The sequence below is a fragment of the Mastigoproctus giganteus genome, chromosome 2 (assembly GCF_048544385.1).
Source record: "Mastigoproctus giganteus isolate SK-2022 chromosome 2, ASM4854438v1, whole genome shotgun sequence".
NCBI classification, from domain to species: Eukaryota; Metazoa; Arthropoda; class Arachnida; order Uropygi; family Thelyphonidae; genus Mastigoproctus; species Mastigoproctus giganteus.
In genome coordinates, this window is record NC_143576.1 from 236,957,074 (window position 1) to 236,981,274 (window position 24,201).

At 35.2% G+C, this 24,201-nt stretch overlaps 1 protein-coding gene across 1 annotated transcript in view; it reads right to left on the reverse strand.

The window, feature by feature from the left end:
• Nucleotides 1-781: 781 nt before the first annotated feature.
• The window catches only part of p38b (p38b MAP kinase), a 208,978-nt gene continuing 185,558 nt past the window's right edge, over nucleotides 782-24,201 (reverse strand). Inside the window, exon 12 of the mRNA XM_090390241.1 lies at nucleotides 782-918. Coding sequence (XP_090246367.1) covers nucleotides 782-918 — 137 coding nt within the window. The remainder of the gene's footprint in view (nucleotides 919-24,201) is intronic.

Genomic DNA, 24,201 nt, shown 5'->3' on the forward strand with positions numbered 1-24,201 from the left:
AGAATTGGAAACAAGCCAATTAAATAATAACAAAATAATAATAAAACATTTTTAGATAGGTACAGGAATATTCATAAACTTAAATAGATTACAAATAAACTAGAATTAAAAAAATAATAATAATGAAAATATTTACTAACAGATTATACATAAAGTTATGCAAAACAAGACATTCAATTAAAAAATGCACCGTACTTTGAGTAAATTAAAAATATAAGATATTTTAACTGAGAAATGAGATCAAAATCTTTGTCCTAGCATTTAGCTACTGGAAAACAAAATGTTATGACAAATTAGTTTATCATGTTTTGATTAAAGAATTTCAGTCATATAACAAAATAATGCCCAGTGCTAGTCGAATTAAACTTTTCATATACATAATAATTAGGGCACCATAATTTGCTTAACAAGTTAAGTAAATACACTGCAGGCTGAGTATAATTTAAATTTTACTTTAAAATTACACGTTCATATAAAAGTATTTTCAACACTAACATTTCTGACTAAAAGAATAAGCTATTCTCAATATTTTACTATCATATAGCATAAGTGAGAATGACATGAATAATCTCAACATAAATAGTACATAGTCACTCTTGCATATCATCTGCCATTATCTTTTAAACACATTATCCTATGTTTTATCTTTTAAACACATTATCCTATGTTTTATCTTTTAAACACACTATCATTTAAAGCTGTTTAAGCCAAATTGACACACGCGTACAACTTACAGGGCAAATTCAAATGAATATTAACAAAATTTGTTTTACAATATTTATCATCTCAAACAAAATATAGGTGTATAATGAAATTTTAGCTTCATTTTAGACTGGATATCCTGGGCCAACTCTGATAAACCAGCATCTATTTGACGGAGCTTGGGTTCAAACATGTTTACTTCCTTATGAATAAGACCTAAAAGAAACAGTAGTATAAATATATAACAGTAATTGAAACAGTCAGGATACACATTTAATTACTATTTGCTTTTTATTAAGATATTAAAGATTTTTTTTGAAACTTTTATTCTGACTGAATTGGACAACTGCAAATTATGGTTGAGATTGTGTTCTAGGTATTTTGATTATTTCTTTAAATGCACAAATCTAGACTTTCATCAAGGAATGCATGTGATAACCTTATTAATCAAGAGAAAACTGGCCATCTTTTCTTCAGGATATCTTCATGGTTAAATTACTAATTAAGTGCTGCTGTAGTTTTTCAAATGCCTTCTCTCTCAAAAAAATAAGTTAAAAAAAAAAAAAAAAACAACTAATAACCATGTTGTGTGAACTTAAAATTCAAGTCCATGCTTTGAGGGTGACAGCAATTTATATTCTTTGGAGACCCAAATGATATTTTGCAAATAATGTACTGAATATATCACCACTAATAGTTCGTCATGTTCTTTCAAAACGATGCTTAAGCTCAGAAGGGATTCATTGTTCCTATTAAGCACAGTGAGGATAATTTCAGAAGCAAAAGAGGTCATAAGCCAAAAGGACAGGAAAAAAGAAAATATAATTTGCATAATACTGTGCATAGAAATATGAGGTCTCATTAAAATGTCTAAATTAGCATTTCCAGACTTCAACAGTGTGGATGCTGATTACTGTGATCACTTTGACACTCAGCTAAACTGATGAAACATGAACACAGCTGTTCAGTGCTGTTTATTGATGAAGAGTGGAAATGTGTACAGAAACGGGTAAATGTGGAGAGAAAAAAAACATACAAAAATCAAGCAGTATAAAATACTTTAATTTGACTGTTCACTATATCTTCGAGAAAGTAGTCAATAAAAATGAACCTGCCATGTTTTTGGAAATCCACACAAACTATTAAAATCAAATAAAGAAAATATTAGTCAAGAATTAGAAAAGCATTAATGCTCTACTGTAAAATAATCAGAAAGTAGAGACATAGTACATTCTTTTGTGGAGTAACAACACCAACAACCATATAAACTGTACAAACAGCATAACTAGATGTATGTGTTGAAGTTCAGGAACAAATCAGGCCATTACACATTCACTTCCACTGCACGCATAAACTGTGATAAGTAAAAACATGATAACTGAAGTGCTACTTGCAATAAATGTAATTTTTTCTATGTATTCATATGTCTTCATATATTTATGGGGGCTCAGTTGGTTAGCGCATTGTGCTAATAATGTGAAGGTTGTGGGTTCAATCCCCATATGGGCCACTTTTCCAATCATCATTTTAATGCTATAAAAGTTTGCTTTCTTGCATTATGTGCCTTTACTAATGCTAATGTCTGATCAGGATTTCACAAAAGTGAAAACATTAACATTAAATTAATAACATTATCTGTGATCACGATAAGCAGCATGCACTGTATTAGGATTTAAATTTTGTTTTGCTAGTTCTGCATGTTTATAACAACAGTTGCAACCTGGCGTAATCAGGCTTTTCCATTTGTGACAGGCTATTGGAATTGTGAATTTGTTATCTGTATTTTATTTATATTTTCTCATAGTTATTTTCTGAGATAGCACATCCTACATAAAAAAAAAACTCGATTCGTTAATGCCATCCTGAAGGCACGTATATATATATATATATGTGTGTGTGTGTGATTTCCAAAAATAAACATTATGGGTTTAAATGCAGGATATATCAAAAAAAGACAAACTTCTGGAGACTTTTCTTAGTGAAATGTTGGAATTTTTAACCCCTATGATGAATTCAGCAAATTGGCTTCAACCTGATTGATTGCAGAAGCTGCAACATTAGTTGTACTTTGAACTAATCTTTTCCTCCCAGCCCTTCTTATTGTTATCCTGTAACACCATCACATGCATTTAAAATAGTATACTGTTTATTTTTGGTGATCATATATGTATGTAATGAGCAGGAGGGATTAAATTTGATCATTTTTCAGATAATGGTGAACAAATGCCTGCACTGCCACATTTCTGCTAAACTTCTGTCCTCTCAAAACTTCTTTTAAAGGGGCTGAAGAAACATTACTGAAAGACAAATCTGGGAATGGCCCAAGATCTCTCAAAAATTAGAGTGTTATCATAATCTTGGGGGTGAGCATTGTTCTGAAAAATGACCCTTGACCTTTTTGGAATGCTTTTTACTCAATGCTGCTTCCACCTTTTTGCCAGTCCAGAATAACACTACTCATTTTAATGTGATAACATCCACAAATCTGCACACCACTCACACTCTCAGAAGACTGAAGCCATGATCTTGCCAATGACTTCTGGGTTTTGATTTTTTTTTTTTATCAGAATTTAAAATTTTTTTTTTTTTTATTGGGATTTCAAAATTTTGTGATACCATCCCAGCCTGTTTGCTGTCCGGTGTGTAGTAAGCAGAATATGACATGCAATAATGATGTTCAACGTTTCAATCACACCTGGAACAAATTCCCATCTGGTGTTGTAGGAATGGGTAATTTGAATAATTCAAGGAGGAACTAGGCAAAATGTTAGTTGGGATGGACTGTTGGAGCAGTATGGGAAGTGGGTTTGCATTGCCACTCGTAATTCTAATACTAAATGCCAGAGAAAACCTCATCTATACATGCTTTCACGCACAAGTCAACATCTTGGGAATCATACCATCTTGGCTCAATTCCAAAGGTTCCATCACTACACTGTCAACATTAGCATTAGTGGAGCATATGATGCAAGAAAGCAAGCTTATGCAGCATCAGCCAAAAAAATCCTCCCATTTCACCCCTCCATTCGTTCCAAATGCCTGTCCAGCTCAGCCTTAAATTTATTTAGGCTATCAACTTCCACAACAAAAGATGGAAGTCTGTTCTGCCAATCAACTACCTGCTGGCTAAAGGCAAATTTCTGCACCTGTTCTACAACTGTCTTTCCTCAATTTGAATCTGTGTCCCCTCAGGTTCTTAATCTGAGGAAGAATCCCATCAGCATTCAGCTTTCTCAACCCATTCAAGGCCTTATACACCTCAATAAGATCACCTCGCAGGTGCCTACATGCCAGGCACTGCAATTTGTAAAAATTAAGCCTTTCTTGGTAAGAGCACCCCTTTTTCCCCTAACCAATCTCGTTGCCCTTCTTTGTACTCTTTCTTGCAACTCTACATGCTTCCTAAAATGAGGCCTACAGACCTGTACACAGTACTCTAGGTGTGGCCTGACCATTGCCTTGTATAACAGGATAATCACTTCCCTGTCCCTGCTAGCAAAATTCCTATATATCATTGGCAAGACTCCATGACCTGCCCTGTCAGCCCCTCTGCACTGCTCAGCAAACTTCATATTTGATTGCACAATTACCCTCAGGTCTTTTTCGATTTCCACTTCCCTGAGTGTAGTACCACACAGTTGGTATGTTTATTTTCAGTTATTGCTACCTATATGCAGTACTCTGCATCTGTCAATGTTAAACTTCAGTTGCCACTTTTCAGCCCATTTGCCCAACTTATCTAGATCCAGTTGGAGTAGCATACTGTGTTTACTGTCGTTAACAACCCTGCCAACCTTTGTATCATCTGCAAACTTGGACATTAAGCCTGATATACCTTCATCAATATCATTGATAAATATACAAAACAACAATAAGCCCAACACCAAACCCTGGGAAACTCTACTAATAACATTAGTCCACGAAGAGCAGTGTCCATTGATTACCACTCTCTGTTGTCTCTCACTCAACCATCCCTTTATCCATTGTAGCAACTTACCCTTAATGCCATACTTCTCTAATTTGTACAGCAGTCTTCCATGTGCAACAGTATAAAAAGCTTTCCTGAAATCCAAGTATATGATATCAAAATTATTTTTGGCATTCAGTTCCTTTATGACCACATCATAGTATCCAATCAAATTGGTCAGACAAGACCTCCATTGATGTGTTTCCATTCCTTGTGAGATTTCACACACAAATACAAAGCAGTTGTCTAGAATAAACTTGTCAACTCTGTTAATGCTTACATGGTTGACTGTTTGTAACAATGCAGCACTGGGGGAGCCTGCTTGTTGCTATCATTACTCACACACCTATGACATTAGTATTAGTAATGGCCACATGGTGCAAGGAAGACTATGGCTTTTGCTGCACCAGCCAAAAAAAAAAAAAAAATAATAATAAATAAATAAAAAAATAATAAAATAACAAAAAATAAATAAAATAAAAATAAGAAAAAAATAAATAAAATAAAAATAATAAGAGAAAAGGAAATGGACAACCTAAGTGTTTCCCTCCTCCTGTGGGTAATTATCCAACTGACCTTTGAATTTCCCCAAACTGTCAGCCTCTACCACCCATGTAGGTAACTTATTCCAGTAATTTATAACTCGCTGGTTAAAATAAAACTTCCTGCAATCCAGTCTAAACATCTCCTCCCGTATCTTGAAATTATGGCCCCTAGTTCTAGAATCATTCGTAACCGTGAAAATTTCATCCTCATACATTTTGCTTATGGCTCTCAGAGCCTTAAACACCTCAATCAAGTCACCTCTAAGGTGCCTAGTTTCTAAGTATATAAGTTATTTTGGGGGTTACTGTTCCCCAGGTGCAATTTCTTAGTGCTTTCTTAGTGATTCCTTTCTACCTTACACTTGGCTGGATTAAAGCATAGCTGCCATTTTTCTGACCATCTCTGAAGTCTATCTAGGTCACTCTGAAGAAGCTCTGCTTGGCGGCGATCATTAACTACTCTACCAATCTTTACATCATCTGCACTTGAATCATATTGCATCATTACTGAATATCAGGCAGTTTTAAGTCATCTTTCAACAAAAATCATTACACATTCTGCTTTACCTTCTAACATTTATGGATGTCATCTTATAGTATGATAAAGACATCTGCACAAGTACAGTTAATATGAGAAGAAATATGAAATTACTACACAAAAATGGTATGCCCGCTTGCTGTTTATGAGGAATAATTAATATAAAACAAAGAGCTAAAAAGGCTCAAATTTTACCTATGTTATACCAATATTTAAAATATTAGAGATTACCTCATAGCTTCATAGGATGTCTTCTACACCATACTCTCCAAATAATTATTTGGAGATTATGGTATAGAAGATATCCTATGAAGCTATGAGGTAATCTCTAATATTTTAAATGAGGAATAATGAGAGAGAGAGAGAGAGAGAGAAGTAGAAAGGAATCACTAAGGAAGAGAAGAATAATGATATACAGCTCAGGACCCTGGGTGTGCCAAGCCCATACTCACCAGATGTGAGCCCCTGGGGCAAAATTATATTGTATATGCCAATACATTTTTACTTAAACATGATTATATAAAAACCATTTGGCAGTTTTTTGTTATTTCTTGCTTCAAAATAAAATTCACTTACTTTAACTTTGTTGAAGTGTGAGTACACAAAATATAGTAGTGGACTAAAAAGTAATGCCTCTTAGTTCATAACCTCAATGCTAGCACAGCAAGTTCCAACTAGGTTCTCCATGTAGTTAATAGGCTAGAGATAGTATGTAGACAGCAGCTTTTCTGTGCAGTAGTGTTTTACATCACTGTTTTAAAGGGGAGCATATTTGAACATGATGCCACTATTCTCTGAAACAGTTTTATGTATAAGTTCTATTTTACAGGAACAAATAACAAATACCGTTCCGAGTTCTGTATCCAGATACCGAGAGCACTATTTAACTTACAGATTGTGAACTCTTACTTATATTTTCTCCCATTTGAGACAAAATTTATCTTGCATTTTTTTTTTTATTTCTATTTTATATCTTTTAAAATTTGGGAATGGGCTGTTATTACTGAGACTTTTGCAAAAGTCTCACAAAGAGCATTCAATTTGTGTTTGTTCAGTAATGCTTTGACCATATCAATTTATTACTGAGCAGACTGTCACAATATCAGCAGCTTATTTTCCTGATAGCTTTCCAGATTTATTGGGATGTCGTGGAATGATTTATTGCTGAGGCAAATTATGGTTTTCCTCGTGTGCCAGGCTCATTTGTGCTCATTTGTATTGGATGAAGTTGGCTGGTGTTGAGTTATGGTGGAAGTTGTTAGCACCAAGACTGTTCACAGTTCTTCAAATCTCTGTTTGTGGAAAGATCAAGGAAGATATTGGCTTTTGTATGGTAGGAGACAACCCAGCTCTTTCAATATTGTAGGAGGATCACTAGGTATAAAAACACTTGATAGAGAAAAAATGATGACAAGACCATAAAAAAAATTCAAAACAATGCACATAAGTTTCTTTTAGAGAAAACTTCTCTAAAGGTTTTAAAAAAACTTCACTTTTCAGGAACTTCTACAATTTTATATTTTACTCTTGTACTATATCCCAAAGCCGCCATTTTACTAATGAGATTCTTAATGGCACTGATATATCACATCAATATAGATTGATAATGATCTGCAACTGAATGAGGCATTTCAAGACTGAATCGATTACCCAAAATTTGTGAAAATGATTAAATCCACTTTATAATGCTTTATTACTCTTCTACTATATCCCAAAGCCGCCATTTCACTAGTGAGATTCTTAATGGCACTGATATATCACATCAATATAGATTGATAATGATCACATTGATAATGATCTGCAACTGAATCAATTACCCAAAATTTGCAAAAATGATTAAATCCACTTTATAATGCTTTTTTCCTTCATGTGATATGTCAATAACCACATGAATCCACTTAAACACATGTTTAAATGTATTCCTCTCTTTTCATTGTCACAAAGTGAATTACCAACTTTACAGATAACATACTTTATGGGCATAAGACACCCCCAGATTTTAAAAGGCAAATTTTGGGAAAAAATATTTTATTGCATATATCTGAAACAAATTCACAATGCTTCCTAAACTAAATGTCTGTAGAATGAATTTATTCCTTGCTGAATCTGAAAATCTCAGTAGTATCATACTTATTACTAACATGTATGAATTTTCAATTTCCTCAGAGAGTTAGTCATCTTTAGTTCTATCAAGTACATTGCTCATTCCACTTCTTGAAAGGCTTGAGGGTTCTAGAGATAAGTAGGATTTTGAAAAATTGGAAATAATTTATTTTTAAAATTATGGTTGAAAATTATTTTAATGATTTTTCTTGGTAACAAAGGATGAGGCCTAGTTTCCACTCGGATGTGCTGAACAACTATAAAAAAAAAAAAAAAACCTTCAATATCACTGCATGCACCTAATATACCTTCAAACCATAAGTTACGAATTTTAGAGCCGACCGGGCTAGCCGAGTGGGTAAAGTACCTGCCCGGCAACCCAAAGGTCGCGGGTTCGATTCCCGCCTCGGGCTTGGATCAAAGTACTGCAAAAACCTTTGGAGGTGCAATATGGCCACAGAAGTCGATGCGCCAACAACTACCAAATCAAAAAAAAAAAAAAAACGAATTTTAGACGCTTTTTTGGAAACAATACATCTTATAGTATAAAATATATGGTAATTTTAAAGGGAATACTGAAAATTTTTAAAAATAAAGCTTAATGTACACTGATGATTCAAAACATTATGATCAGTGAGTCGTTATAAGCAACTGCAGGTGAACTACAGCGCATGCGCGGGTCAGGACACGGTATAAAAAACACCCGATACTGAGCTCTGTTAATCAGTGTTACACTTGTTCTTCAGATGGGAAAGGCAGCAGACTTAAGCTTTATATTATACTAATAATACTTTATATTATCTTCTTTTGATTCTAAATTTTTAGTTACCTTTTTTTTACTTGTTTAGATTCAAATTACTTAATCTCTAAATTTATTACTATTATTATTTCATATAACTTAGCAGATATTGATCATTACAGAAATTCTTCATTTTTTGCCTTCAGTCTGGGTGGTTGGCCCCATACGAAGTCACCTAGATTGTAGGTAAATAGCAATACGTTTTGTGTATATATTTTAATTTATATTCTCTTTTTTCCCCTTTTTTCGTGTGTATATATATATATATATATTTTTTTTTTTATCTTTTTTTTTATTTTTTTTTTTCTAACCTTACTTTATCCTTTGGATTTTCTATAAATCTATCTTGGTAGTCTTCAATATGAATTGCTATATACAATATATATATATATATACACACACAGGGTGATTCACTACTAGTGCGACAAACTTGCAGGAGGTGTAGAGGGCACAAAGACAAATAGGAATCACATAGCATTGCAGGGTCCGAAATGCCTTCGTCATGCAGTAGAGGATGTTGAACGGGAGGTCGCACAAACAGCGATCCTGCTGGAAGTCAGCATTTGCAACCGCTTCCCGAGGCAGTAGGATGGACGAGTATTCAAATGTTGAACTGGCCGACATGCACCTCGCGTATGGAGCTGCGGACTGTAATGGGCGTGCCGCTCTGCGCTTGTACCAGGAACGTTTCCCGCACAGGCGTGCTCCTCATCATACGATTTTCGCACGTGTGCACAGGTTACGTGAGACTGGTTGTTTCACGAGAGGTACCATGAATTGAGAGCGAACGACGAGGACGCCAGACAATGAGGAGAATGTCCTACGTCTTGCAGAAGGCAATCCGAGTACAAGTACTCGAGCAATAGGCCAATGATTGGGCATTTCCCAATCCACTGTATGGAGGATACTGTCAACAAACCAAATGAGTTCGATACCACCACTTTGCTTATTGGAGGCTTGAAGTGGTGAAACCCATGTTTAGTCTCTAAAGCAAAGTTTCCGGCATCCCCCCCCCCCCATTCTTCTTCAACCCATGCACGGTACTAAGTACTATAGGTTTCGATACCTTTCGTGTTTGGGGTTTTCATAAAAAAAAAAAAAAAATCTGCAACGAGTCCAATCATTGGAGCCTGCAGATTATCCACTCCGGAGGACTTTTGCTACTTGGTTTCTTCAACAGAGTGCGGCAGAGAGCTCATTTGTTGCGTCCGTATTGGTCACAGATGAGGCAAGTTTCACAAGAGAGGGAACCTTCAATCAACATAACACCGATTTGTGGGCTCTGGAGAACCCCCATGGTATGCGAACACGTGCAACTCAATGCCATTTCTCTGTCAATGTTTGGGCCGGCATTGTTGGAGACCACTTCATTGGACCATACCTTCTGCCTCCTCATCTGGACGGTAGGGCATACTTGATCTTTCTACAGCAAGTCCTGCCCGAACTTATTGTATGTATGTATGTATGTATGTATTTAACTGTCGAAGGGTGGCACCCGGATATACATCCATCTCCACCAATTTATCATTTAATATCATGTTCTCATAATGGCCTGTTAGTGTAAGTGTGTGTACACGTGTATGTAATGTGTTATAAGTGAAACAGGCTACTCTGCCACCAGGTGACAGTCCATTGGGCAATTACCACCTGGTGCCCATCCCTGGCACGAGGAGCTAAGCCTGGATCTATTAACTCTGGCGGTGCATATTGCACCTAAATCCCGCACCCACCAGTAAGGGTGCAAGACTGGTGGGTGCCAGCAGTACCGCTCCTGGGGTGCCCACACCCAAGAGCCAGAAAAAAAAAAAAAAAAAAAAATGCACCAACTAGGAGAATACCTCTTACTAGTGAGCGCAACAATCCCACCTCATGGTCATTCCACAAGGCCAGCCAAAAAAAAAAAAATTTTTTTCCCTGCCTCCAAGACAGAATGCCTATCCATCCAGAGGAGGGGAAAAAAAACAAAAAAACAGGTCTTTAGTCAGTATTAGTAACCACATGTATACTCCTTCTTTTATTAAATATCAACCTGCAAAACCGTTGAAATTCTACAAAATTCCTTTCATTAGACAGTCAAATTAATTCAGAACCCCTAATAAAATTAGGTACCAAATTAAATAAGTCTAATCTAAATTCATCATATAAACTGCATTCATATAAGATATGATCCCATGTTTCCAACCTTCCACAAACACAGTAAGGATCTTCCACTAAACCAAACTGATACAACTTACTTTTTAAGGAACCGTGCCCCGTAATCAAATATGAGCATTCCATACTTGGATAAAACCAGCAATGCAATTTGTTATTAAAATTAAATTCGACACTAGGTATAAATAAATAAGTTACTCTACCAGTACTACTGGAATCCCAGCGGTCCTGCCATAATTTAATTAATTTCACCAAAATTTCTTTCTTCTGTTTGCTGACTGCAGAAGAAACTTCATTAGTAATCCCCATAAATGTAATTTGTATTCCTTTCCTTATAAAATAACAAAAAGCTCTATACATGACTGTTAAATCCAAAGGCAATACCCCCGCAATCACCTGTAGAGCATTAGTCGAAACCGTCTTACAAACACGCAAAATAGTTAACATTATTCTTTGTATTGATAATAGTTTTTGTTTAAATTTTACATTGACAGTACGAACATACCAAATTGATGCAGCATACGACACAATCGGAATAAAAATAGCTTTATAATATAGATACAAAATGCGTTTACCTAATCCCCAATCTTTTCTGGTAACCATAACTATAGAAGCAGTGTAATTTTTTATTTTCCTACTTAAATAATTCAAATGTTGGGAAAATAATAACTTGTCATCCAAGATAACCCCCAAATATTTTACCTGGGAAACAAGAGGAATTTGTTTACTGTTTAGGGTTTTCATAAAAAAAAAAAAAAAAAACCCATCTGCAACGAGTCCAATCTTTGGAGCCTGCAGATTATCCACTCCGGAGGACTTTTGCTACTTGGTTTCTTCAACAGAGTGCGGCAGAGAGCGCATTTGTTGCGTCCATATTGTTCACAGATGAGGCAAGTTTCACAAGAGAGGGAACCTTCAATCAACATAACGCCCATTTGTGGGCTCTGGAGAACCCCCATGGTATGCGAACACGTGCAACTCAACGGCGTTTCTCTGTCAATGTTTGGGCCGGCATTGTTGGAGACCACCTCATTGGACCGTACCTTCTGCCTCCTCATCTGGACGGTAGGGCATACTTGATCTTTCTACAGCAAGTCCTGCCCGAACTTATTGAAGAAGCACATGTTCCTCAGTCATTGCACAGCTCAATGTGGTTCCAGCATGATGGGACTCCCCCACATTACACCAATGACGTCTGCCAACACCTAAACGTTACATTTGGACAACATTGGATAGGTTGTGGTGGTCCGGTTCATTGGCCTGCTAGATCGCCGGACCTATCATGCCTGGACTTCTTCTGCTGGGGTCAAATGAAGACATTGGTGTATGAGACCCCCCATTGATTCAGTTGAAGACCTCGTCGCTCGCATCTCTGTAGCTGCCGGGGAGATTCAAGACACGCCAGGAATCTTCCAGAACGTTAGGGATTCCACGCGGTGGCGCTGTGAAGCCTGCTTCTGGTTGAACTCTCGAACACCTTCTGTAGCATGGCTTTTTGCCAATGTAAAACTTGCCATTAAAATGATTTCTGTTACACTAACGAGTTGCTGTTTCTGTTCTTTTTCTTTGCTTCTTTGTTCACACGACCTCCTGCATGATGAAGGCATTTTGGACCCTGCAATGCTATGCGATTCCGATTTGTCTTTGTGCCCCCTACACCTCCTACAAGTTTGTCACACTGGTAGTGAATCACCCTATATATATATATATATATAATCAGCAAGTCGTTATGCAAATCGAAGCAACTGCAGATGAACTACAGCACATTCGCTGGTCAGAACACGGTATAAAAAACACGATACTGAACTCTGTTAATTAGTGATACACTTGTTCTTCAGATGGGAAAGGCAGCGGACTTAAGTGAGTTTCACAAAGGCCAAATTGTAATGGGCAGATGACTGGGTCAGAGCATATCCGAAACAGCATGGCTGGTGGGATGCTCACGGTCAGCTGTGGTATCCACCGAAAGTGGTCCAAGGAGGAGGAACCCGTGAACCACCGGTGAGGTGTTGGACAACCATGGCTCATCAACGCTCGAGGTGAGCAAAGGCTCTCCCATATGGTACGTGTTGAGTGTGGTGCAACTCACCAGCAATTGGAATGCTTGTGACGGGAGTAATGTGTCACAAAACACAGTACATCGAACCCTGCTGAAAATGGGGCTGTGTAGCTGTAGGCTGCTCCGAGTGCCCATGCTAACCATGGTTCACTGGTGACAGTGCCTACAATGGGCACGTGAGCATTGAAACTGGACCTTGAGTGATTGAAAGAGGGTCGTCTAGTCTGATGAATCACGTTTCTTGTTGCACCATGTGGACAGCAGGGTACGTGTGCATCGTTTACCTGGGTAAGTGATGTCGCCTGGATGCACCATGGGGGCAAAAACAAGCCAGTGGCAGCAGTGTCATGCTTTGGACGATGTTCTGCTGGGATACCCTGGGTCCAGTTATCCATGTGCCGGGCACTCTGACATTTACCACCTACCTAAACATCATTGCTGACCAGGTACACCCTTTCATGGCAATGGTCTTCCCCTCTGGCGGTGCCGTCTTTCAGCAGGATAATGCACCATGCCACACCGCCCGGATCGTTCGAGGAACACTAGGAAGACTTCAAGGTATTGCCCTGGCCTCCAAATTCCCCAGACATGATCCCATCGAGCAACTGTGGTTTGTATTGGAACAGCAATTCAGATCTGCGGCGTCTCAACCACGGACCTTACAAACCTTACAAGAGTTAAAGGATCTGCTGGTTACGCGTTGGTACCAGATACCACAAGACACATTTAGAAATCTTGTAGCATCCATGCCTTGCTGGGTGCTAGCTGTTTTGGAGTACCAACATCAAATTAGGTAGGTGGTCATAATGTTTTGGCTCATTGGTGTATATGAGGTATGAAAAAAAATAAAAAACTGAATAATCTTGTTATTTTTGAATGCACAGTGGTAACTAAAATATTGAGCAGGGATTAAAATGTTTAAATTATAAACATATGCTTATATATGTAGAAAATGAAGTCAAAACTTTGTTTTAAATCATTAAAAAACTGCAGGAAAAAAAAAAGCACTCTGAAATTAAATTTAATATTATGTTATAAGATTGAAAAATGAGGAAGGGGTATGTGAATTAAAATATAGTTACCGATATTTTCACGAATGACAATGTCAAGTCTTTTCACCTATTATAAGGTGTTCATATCTGTTTGCTTGAAATTGTCTATATTTCACATTAAATTTGGCATCTTCACCATCTGAGAACTATACATTCACGTGATACTCTACCAACTGCAAATACTGTACAGCGTAACCATTTAATGTCAAAAGATTTGGTCTCAAAACTGAGTGCTCAAATCAATTTGTACTGACCTCAACTATCTGAAAATCAGCTTCTGAGGCATCTTTTCAAACATATATAAACCCCATTTTGGGGGTCTATATTTGCATTAGGAACAATCCCATTGTTTGTAATGCAGTGCTCTGTTTGTGTTAATAAATCACCCATAAGCCTCTCTTTTCAGTGATTTAGATAATGGAATTAAAAACAAAGTAACCTTTTGTTAGTCAACAAAATCTTTCATAAATGACTACCAAAAAAATTTCACAATTATATTTCAATAATATAAATTACTACACTTGCACAATAGCAGTTTTGTTAGCAAAGGAAAAAAAAAAACCAGTATGTCAATTTAAGTGAACCTGAAGAAGAAATAAAAAAAAAAAAAAAAAACTTGTGCTTTATTTTTAGTCTCTTAAAACATACATTGACTACATGTACATGTTGATACAATAAAAAGGGACAGAAGTCAACGTGAGATTTCTTTGGACGTTTATCAATTGCAATTGCTAAAACATCAAGCTTTATAAAATTACAATAGCACCAACATTGGACATTTTGTTATATTGCTACTAGCATAGTAGATGGTTCTATATCTTCACACTGCAGCACTTTAATACCATGATAGTACAACAGCTCTACATCATCACACCATAGCAATATCATGACATAAAACTGCACTACCAAGCAAAAATTAGGATGCATTTCTATACATTCTTTCCTTTAATTTCATCATTTTTATTTGTGATGCATAGAAAGGTAGAGTAATTTCTGGTGTTATCCCCTTTTTAAATATCAGAAAATTATATAAAATAACCTCAGTTATTTCTGCTGAAGTCATCTCTTCATACGCAGATTTTTTGGTTGCACATTCAAGAGGATTATTTACAATAAAAAAACTGAATATGTTGCAAGGCATTTATAATTTGAATATATAATACTATATTACGTAAAAGTTATAATATAAATATAATAAATAGCAATAATCCAATTTATAGCAATAATCATAATATAATTACAAGACCTAGCTTGTGAGATTTAAATCATGATATGCAACAAATTGTAATCTCAATATTATTTAGTTGTTAGTATTCACATTTTTTTTTTTTTTTTTGTGCAGAAAGAAAATATAGGCACAAATAAACATATTTCCTAAGAAAATCAGAGACTTGTAAAGAAATAAACACTTCACAAAGAGCAAAATTTTACACTGCATTTTAATATCTATCTGTTTACTAACTGCAGTGTTAATAAAGAGATTAAAATAACACTAATTTCTAGTAATTCTCGATTTTTTTTTTCCAGAATGCAAGGAAAAAATTAAAGAATAAATTTAATTCATGAATTCACATTGAAATGCTATGTCAAAATACTTTAAAACAATTTATGTTTGACTGCAGAGAACAAGTATATGTTTCAGTTTTTAAACATACACTTATTTTTTTCTCACTTTATTATTTTGATTGGAAACGTTTACTTTTGCTACTATTTCTTTCCTTAGATATGTAGGCTGACTCCCTGAGAAGGTTACAGTGGTCTTTGTCCCATCCTCAGTACTGTATAGCAACAAGGATGGAGTAAAGGCATTAAACTTCATGGAATAGCAACTGTTCTTGGGTGGCAATACTGAAAACTACTCCACTTTAATTTGTATAGCAGGAAGATCCTGCAGTTAGCTGTTCTAGATTAGATCAGCTATTAATGTAAAGCATATCAAATTTAACTGGGAGAACCTAAACTTGGTTGGTAACAATAGAGAGAGTCAACTGAAAAAAAAAAATAATTGAAATAAAATTAAAGGGATTGTGGCTCAATATGAGTTTATTAAAATTATGCTTGATTTTTATAATATTCCTGAAATAGATAGTATGAACCAAAGCTGTAATGCTCGATATGTTCTACGTTGATATCGATATTTGTAAAATAATAAGAGAAGTTTACCTCAATATAGTACGTAGAACACTTCTGTATGATACTCTCCAGAAATTAAAACGAAAAACTTACATCAGAGTAATAAATAGTTTAAAAAATAATTTAAAATAAGAAAACTAATTTTAAAAATTTAACAAAAAAAAATAAGGAAAAAAAAAATCGTTTTGCAATTTTTTTCATTAAATTTTTTAAATTAATTTTCTTATTTTTAATTGTGTTAAATTGATTTTTAATTATTTTTTAAACTATTTGTTACTCTAATGTAAGCTTTTTGATTTTTTCGTTTTAATTTTTGGAGAGTATCATACGGAAGTGTTCTACGTACTATACTGAGGTAAACTTATTTTACAAATATTCCTGAAAGAATTGATCAGGATGTCTTATTAATTTTTGTTGACAGTACTTTCCTTATTTACGGGTACGAAGAATTCTTTATATCTTCTGGCTGTTGTATGCATAGTATAGTCAGGTTCCTGGACTGATCACAACCCGCTGTAATCAATACATACAGCCTAATTTGCTACATGTATTGATACTAGACAATGTATTGACTAGTGTCAAATTGAAAGTTTCAACCTACACATTATGTAGAAGCTTGTTAACCATCTGTTCAATTTTGTTAATCACTTGAAGCTTTAATATTTTCACATGGGAGCCGTCATGATACTTTAAGTAGTGATTTGAACAGTTCTGATTAGTTGGCATGATGGCTCAGATGTCTATTGACAATCAACACAATGAGGGATAACAATCTACAGAAACCATCATCACCAGGAATGAAAGACTGTTTTCTTTGTTACCCACAAATAAGGCATAAAACAAACTTGAAAACTGTCTCATTCACCACTATCAAAAAAAAAAAATCAAAATAAAATTAACTTGTAATAACACTTTCCCTACAAAATTTGAAAGGAAAAGTGATATATTTTTTACTACTCTAGTATGGTGTACCATGAATTCATTTCTCAAGGTCTCACACACTGTGATAATGAACAAGTATGTGTTGACTTAGTGTCACATTCCCTTTACTTTTTTCTTTTCCCAAAATTTAAACAGTGTTTAAGATGCCATTGCTTCTGCTAGGAGGTTTCAATGGTGTATCTTTAGCAGCTGGTTTCTTTGTGCAACTGAACATTCTTTTCAAGGTATCTAGCCAGAACAGCCCCTTAATTGCTAGCAGCAATTGTACTGCTGGTTGCTAAAATGAATTGCAGCTCAAAGAGTACTCTGAGACTGGCTGTCTAGATTAAGTTGTATATTAGTTAGTTAGTATATTAAGTTATGCTTAATATAAGACTCCAGGAATTTTTTGACTATACCAAGTGAGTGGCTTAGACTATAGTGTGTGTTTAAGTCATAAAGTATGGTATAATTGTTTTCACAGCAATGTGATCAAGGTTGGCTGACCATCAAGTAAAAGAATTAAGGTTAATAATAGTCAGGTTAATGGGGGACTTCAATGCTAAGGTTGGAAAAAGACAAAACAGCACAGAAAGGGGAACTATAGGAAATTTTGGAATTGGTGAAAGAAATGAAAGAGGTGAAAGACTTGTGGAATTTGCAGAATCTCAAGAACTGTCAGTAATGAACACTTTTTTCAAGAAAAGGGTGAACGAGAAAGTGGACATGGAAGAGTCCAAATGGATTAACTACTAATGAAATCGACTTCATCCTCACGAACAGAAGATATATTGTGAATGATGTTACTGTCCTGAATAAGGTAAATGTTGGAAGTGATCACAGAATGGTAAGATGTACACTTGATATAGAGGTAGGAAAGGAAAGGAAAAAACTGACTCTAGTAAATAATACAAAGGTCTTTGAGATAACAGAAGAGGAGAAAAAGCAGTATGTACTGGAACTTAAGAACAAGTTTGAGCTTCTGCAGACTGCTCAGGATCAAGATATCGACGAGGAATATTACAACTTTCTGAAAGTGATAGCGCCCAAGAATCCTATAGGGAAAAAGAAATCCAAAGAAGAAAAAATTAGTCAAGAAACACTTGTCATGATGAACCGAAGATGACAAATGAAAAGCAAGAAAAACACTGACAGGGAGAAAATTGAGTATACTGAGTTATGCAAAGCCATTAGAAAGAGACTCAGAGAGGACATAAGATTTAACACAAGAAAAGTAGAACAAGCATCAAGGGAAAACAAAGGATTTAAATCAGCAGCCATGAGCAGTAATACAGAAAGACAAATGATACTGAAACTGAAGAATAGCGATGGTGTACTTATAAACAGCAGAGAAGACATAATTCAAATAGCAGAAGACTACTATAGAGAATTATACAAGGAGCAGGGGAATGATGCCAGCAGTGGGGAAGATGAATTGTAAAGTACACATACAACATACCCGATATTCTTCCTGATGAGGTAGAACACGCATTCAAGAAAATGAAGAATCAGAAAGCCCCGGGGGAGATTAAGTTACTGTAGAGTTGTTAAAATTGGGAGGAAGAGACATAACACGAAAACTGGCAAGGCTCTTCACAAAGTGCATTAGAAAAGGTGTGATGCCTAAGCAGTGGAATAATGCAATCATAGTTTTGCTGCATAAGAAAGGAGATAAATTGGAAATTAGAGACCAATTAGCTTGTTATCCCACATCTACAAGTTGTTCACAAGGGTCATTACTAACAGATTAGAAAGAATACTTGATGAGAATCAACCGAAAGAGCAAGCTGGCTTTAGGACAGGATTCTCAACTATGGATCACCTTCACGTAATATCACAGCTAATGAAGAAAGCAAATGAATATAAAACACCATTATGCCTGGCATTTGTGGATTATGAAAAGACATTTGACTCCATACAGCATAAGGCAATGTTTTGGGCACTGGAAAGACAAGGCATAGATACCCCATATATTATGATTTTGAACAAAATATATGAGAGTGCTACCTCCTTTATTAGACTAAACAAAGACAGTTGGAAATTTAAAATTGAGAAAGGAGTTCGACAAGGAGACACAATATCTCTGAAGCTGTTTACTACTGCCCTTGAGGAAGCTTTCAGAAGATTAGACTGGTTGCAGAAAGGAGAGTACCTAAACCATTTACGATTTGCAGATGACATTGTGGTTATAAGCCACGATCCCAAAGAATTAGAGGAAAATCTTAATCAGTTATGCACAGTTAGTAAGGATTTTGGACTAAAGATGAATATGGCTAAAACAAAAGTAATGATGAACAAGTATGCCACAGAAAGGGAAATAATGATTGAAGGAGCAGTAATTGAAAAGGTGGAGTCATATACTTATCTGGGACAAGTTATTAGCTGTAATAATGATAAATGGCTGGAAGTCAAGAGAAGAATAAATTTTGGATGGATAGCATTCAGGAAATATAGTCACATACTGAAGAGCAATATCCCAGTTTGTCTGAAACGTAAAATAATGAACCAATGTATACTCCCCACCATGACTTATGGAAGTGAAACTTGGGCACTCACCAAAAGAATGGAAGAGAAGCTGAGAACTACACAGCGAAGAATGGAACGAATTATACTGGGAATCAGACTGTTAGATAAGAAGAGAAACACATGGATTAGGCAGCAAACTCAATGAAAGGACATTATCAAAACTAAAGAACTAAAATGGTCTTGGGCAGGACACATAGCTCGAAGACATGATGACAGATGGACTAGGAAAATAACAGAATGGTATCCAAGAAGAGCTAGAAGAAAACCTGGAAGACAAAGGTGGAGATGGATAGATGAAATTCATGAGTCTGTGGGTAGTAAATGGATGGCCAGTGCTCAAAACAGAAGGAACTGGAAAGTTGCTGGAGAGGCCTTCATCCTGCAGTGGATTGAAAATGGCTGATGATGATGATGAATAGTCAGTAACCTATAGCACTGAAAAATAATTTGAAATTGATACAATGTAAAAACCAAATCTCTCTCTGCCACAATCAATGCTCTGTGGTTTCTGCTAATACCTGTAAAACAGATCATGTTCCAACAAGTACAGTGACCTTTACCTCTCTCAGGGCTATGCTTCTAAGGCACAGACCTGAGAGTGAAATAAACTTCACAAGGTTAAAAAATCATTCCAACTTTCAGAGTCTGAGAGAAAACTAGGCAGTATCAGTCTTAATCATCCAAAACTGTTATACCAAGTGGGTATACAGGTCACTATGATAGTACAAATCAGTACTTCTGGACTATCAACCCTCTATGCTATCTTATTTACTATTAGACCTTGGCAGTACACAAAGTGAGCCCTCTCTCTTCTAATGCTTACTTCACACCATCAGTTCAACTTTTCTTCTGGTCTGCCTCTGGGCCTGTTACCATTCATTTTTGTTTAAAACATCTGTTTGGCTAATCTCTCTTATCTATATCCTCATCTTATCCTACATGCCCATACTAGCTTAAGTTTGCTTTACTTACCTTTGGCTGAATATTTGCCATTCCAAGGTTTTTTGTTTTCCTCATTTATAATATGGTCTTGCCAAATGCATAATTCCATTTATTTTTTCCAAAAATGCATTTCTGAAGATTATAATTTTTAATCAATTACTTTATTTCATTTTTTTTTTTTTTTTTGTTTTAGTTAGTTGTTGGCACATTGGCTTCTGTGGCTATATTGCACCTCCCAAGGTTTTTTTGCTGTACTGTGATCCAAGCCCGAGGCGGGATTCGAACCCGCGACCTTTGGGTTGCCAGGCAGGCACTTTACCCACCCGGCTAGCCCGGTCGGCACTTTATTTCATACTCAACTCTGTAGGTAGGAGAGAAAAACCAGATTATAAACTATATTACAAACAGCTAATTTTGTCTTTTGGCTAATTTCTCTTTGCTTCAAATGAATTTAACCTTCTCTGTTTATTTCTCGATCTAATCATCTGCATTCATTAAAGACTGTTCCTTGATACACAAAATTACTAACTTGTTCCAATTGTTAGTTAGTCTATATTTTCTTGTTCTTCACAACTTTTAACCTTTTTTTTGTTTTTATGTAATAACTAACTTTTATGTCAAACTCTATACCTTTCATTTACTTGAGGACCTTGCACACTTAACAGCAAAACATCATCTGCATATAATAGTGATCCAATTTTTATATCTTCCATTTTTTTTATTAAATGGTCCATGAAAATTATAAAAAGCAGGGTAATAAGATGCAGCCCTGCGTCACTCCAAATTTTACATTTTTAAAAACTTTGTTTTGTCATATTTTCCTAAAAATTGGAAAAAGCAGATTTCTACCAGTCTATTAAGAAAAAGGAACACAAAATAAGTAAATGCTACAATTAAGGTAAATTCTTACCAAAACACCCCAATATTCAAATAAAATAATCCCAGTATTCAAATATAATAAACATTTTATTTGAATACTGGGGTACCAGTATCAACACTACACATTGCTAAGAATTTACCCTAATTGCGACATTTGTTTCATTGTACATAGTGTTTCTTTTTCATAATAGTTTTGTCTATGTAACCACATATGTCTAATTATAATAAAGCAGATTCTAAATATGCTTTTTCATAATGAAAAAATCCTAAATACAGGTCCTTGCTGCATTCCCACGATTTTTTGATAATGTCTTAGGGCAAATATTTGTTCATTAGATCCCCAGTTTAGCTAAAAACATGTTCTTTCCTGAGACTACATTAACAATACTTCGAACTCCCATCTCTAAGATACTTGCACAGAATTTAAGTGGTACTTGATGTAGGTGTTATCAAAGCTAACAATAAGAAAACTGAAGTTTGGACTATTTATTCCAGATTACCACAATTTTGACAAAATATAAATTTGAAATTATTTCATTCATAACCCTGATTTTAAACCACTTTAATGAAAAAAAATTTGGCTAAAATGCAAAGATTTTTTAATTAACCATTAGTAAAGAGCCACTGTATATAGAAATCCATACTTTTCCAGCAAAAAAAAAATAAATAAATAAAATAAATATACACTATTTCTGGAAATTTGATCAAAAAGTCAGGGCACTAAATTTTTGACACTTCCTTTTGTAGAATTCAGAAATTTTTTTTTTCTAATTTCTATATTTTTGACTTTCTTAATGTGTTTAAATTATTCTCTTCACTGTATAACAATGAAATTTTGTACATTCTGTAAAATGTTGGTTACTGTATATGGGTTTAGCCAATTCAGAGGAAATGCATGTGAAAATTTTATCAGTTTGGAAGCATAGTTAAAACAAGTAAACATAGCCCAGATGCTTTACTGTGATTATCTAAACTGATTATTCACCTCTGAAGGAATAAATCAATAGAAGTGTGTCTTGACAAGAGAAATCTGTCAATAATTTTTATAAATTATGTAAATCAAAGTGGAGGGTGACAACTCCTGCAGTGATCATTGCAAGGTCAAATAAATAGATTTGCTATAAATATTGAGAGCTGTACTCAATAAGAAGGGTAATATAACAAAGTGTATTGTTCAAGGGTTATTAACAAGTTCAGAAATATCTCTTCTAGCTATCCATTAATCAAAAAAAGAGATTTCATTAGATTTTGATCCTTACTTAAAGGAGGGGAAAAAAGTTTCTGGTAACATGACAGTGATTAATCACTGTCATGTTACTAAGTGATAAATCATGTTGTGTGTGTGTGTGTGTGTGTGTATATATATAAAAAGACTTTTTTGGCTTGTTATTTTGTTTGTTATTTGGTTTTTAGGAGCATTAGCAACTAAGGCCATATTGCTCCGGGATATGCGGTGGTCATTCCCTGACCTTTCCGCATCCTCCATATTTGGTGGTGACGGGCTTGAACCCCGGTCTAATCAAGAAGCGTGTGCTACGCACTGCTGCTCCTTCCCACCTGGCTACGGAGGCGCGACTTTTTTACCAGTACAAGCAGGTATGCATACGAGTTAACCTAGTTTTATTAAAGTTTTGTTTGCCTTACAAAGTCCCTCTTGTAAACATTTGCTTGATTGTCACTGTTCATGTGAAATGGTGAATGTGCAGTGAATGCCTATATTATATTTATTTATAGTATAGCTAGTTTGAGGGTATTTATCATACCCCATAGCCGACAATAACTGTTTAGTTCACATCACCATTACTGAGGACAGTGAATACACTTCTCTTTCCTTATACAGGAAGAGTCCAATCTGTGAGTGACAGAACAACAAAACTCAGTGATCTCAGTGATTAACAGTCATGGCTAAAACCCACCCAAAGTTCCAACATGTGCACATTTTTGTAAATTGTACTAATGATGTAAATAAGTTTTTTTACCACACTTTTTTAATTGTATTTTAACTTGGTTTCTGCGACATTGCACCCTAATTAAAATCGAAAAATAACCTTGTGTTTACAACTGAAACCAGCAAGTTAACACTGAATGAAGTAGATTTGGTTGGACTAGATAACAATAAACGTGTAATTCAATATGATAGTGAATGCAACTCTGTAAAGAAGCTAATGACAAAGTTGAAGACAATTATGAGGAAGTCAGATAAGATATTGAAGATATTAAATGTGGTGGTGTTTGCAGCAGTAGCTCTATTTTAGCTCTAGTGTAATATCCATTTCATCTCATGGTGAAAATGAAGATCTGCCTGACTGGATGTAGAGAAGAAATATGAATTTGGTTCAAAATGCAAATGACTTATAGTGAAACAAACTGTGATGTATAACTTGCAAGATAATTGGATCGCTCTGACCTGAGAAGAAATGTCAATGTATGATATCAAAAGAATCGATGGATATTTAATTAGCACATTTGGATCAGACAAAAAAAAAAAACAACAAAATGGCAGCACTAAAAAAAAAAAATCCACGATCATAAAAATAATTTAGCTCAAAGTAGCTGAAAATATATCATTTTCCAAGAAAAAAAACATTAGAAAATGTTTGTGCAAAAGCTTTTAATAAAGATAAAGAGATAACAAAAATCTTTTGCACTGCCTACAAGATAGCTAAAAAAAAAAAAAAAATCAGTCTAAAAATTTTGAGAGCAAAATAGACATACAAGAGCTAAATGGTGACTGTAATATGGGACAGATCTTGTACTCCACAAATGCCTGCATTAACATAGTCATTCACAGAGCAAGAAATGAAAAACTCTTACAAAAAATTGATGGCCAATTCAAAATTTCTTTGCTAACTGATGAAAGCACAACAATAAGTCAAATATCCAT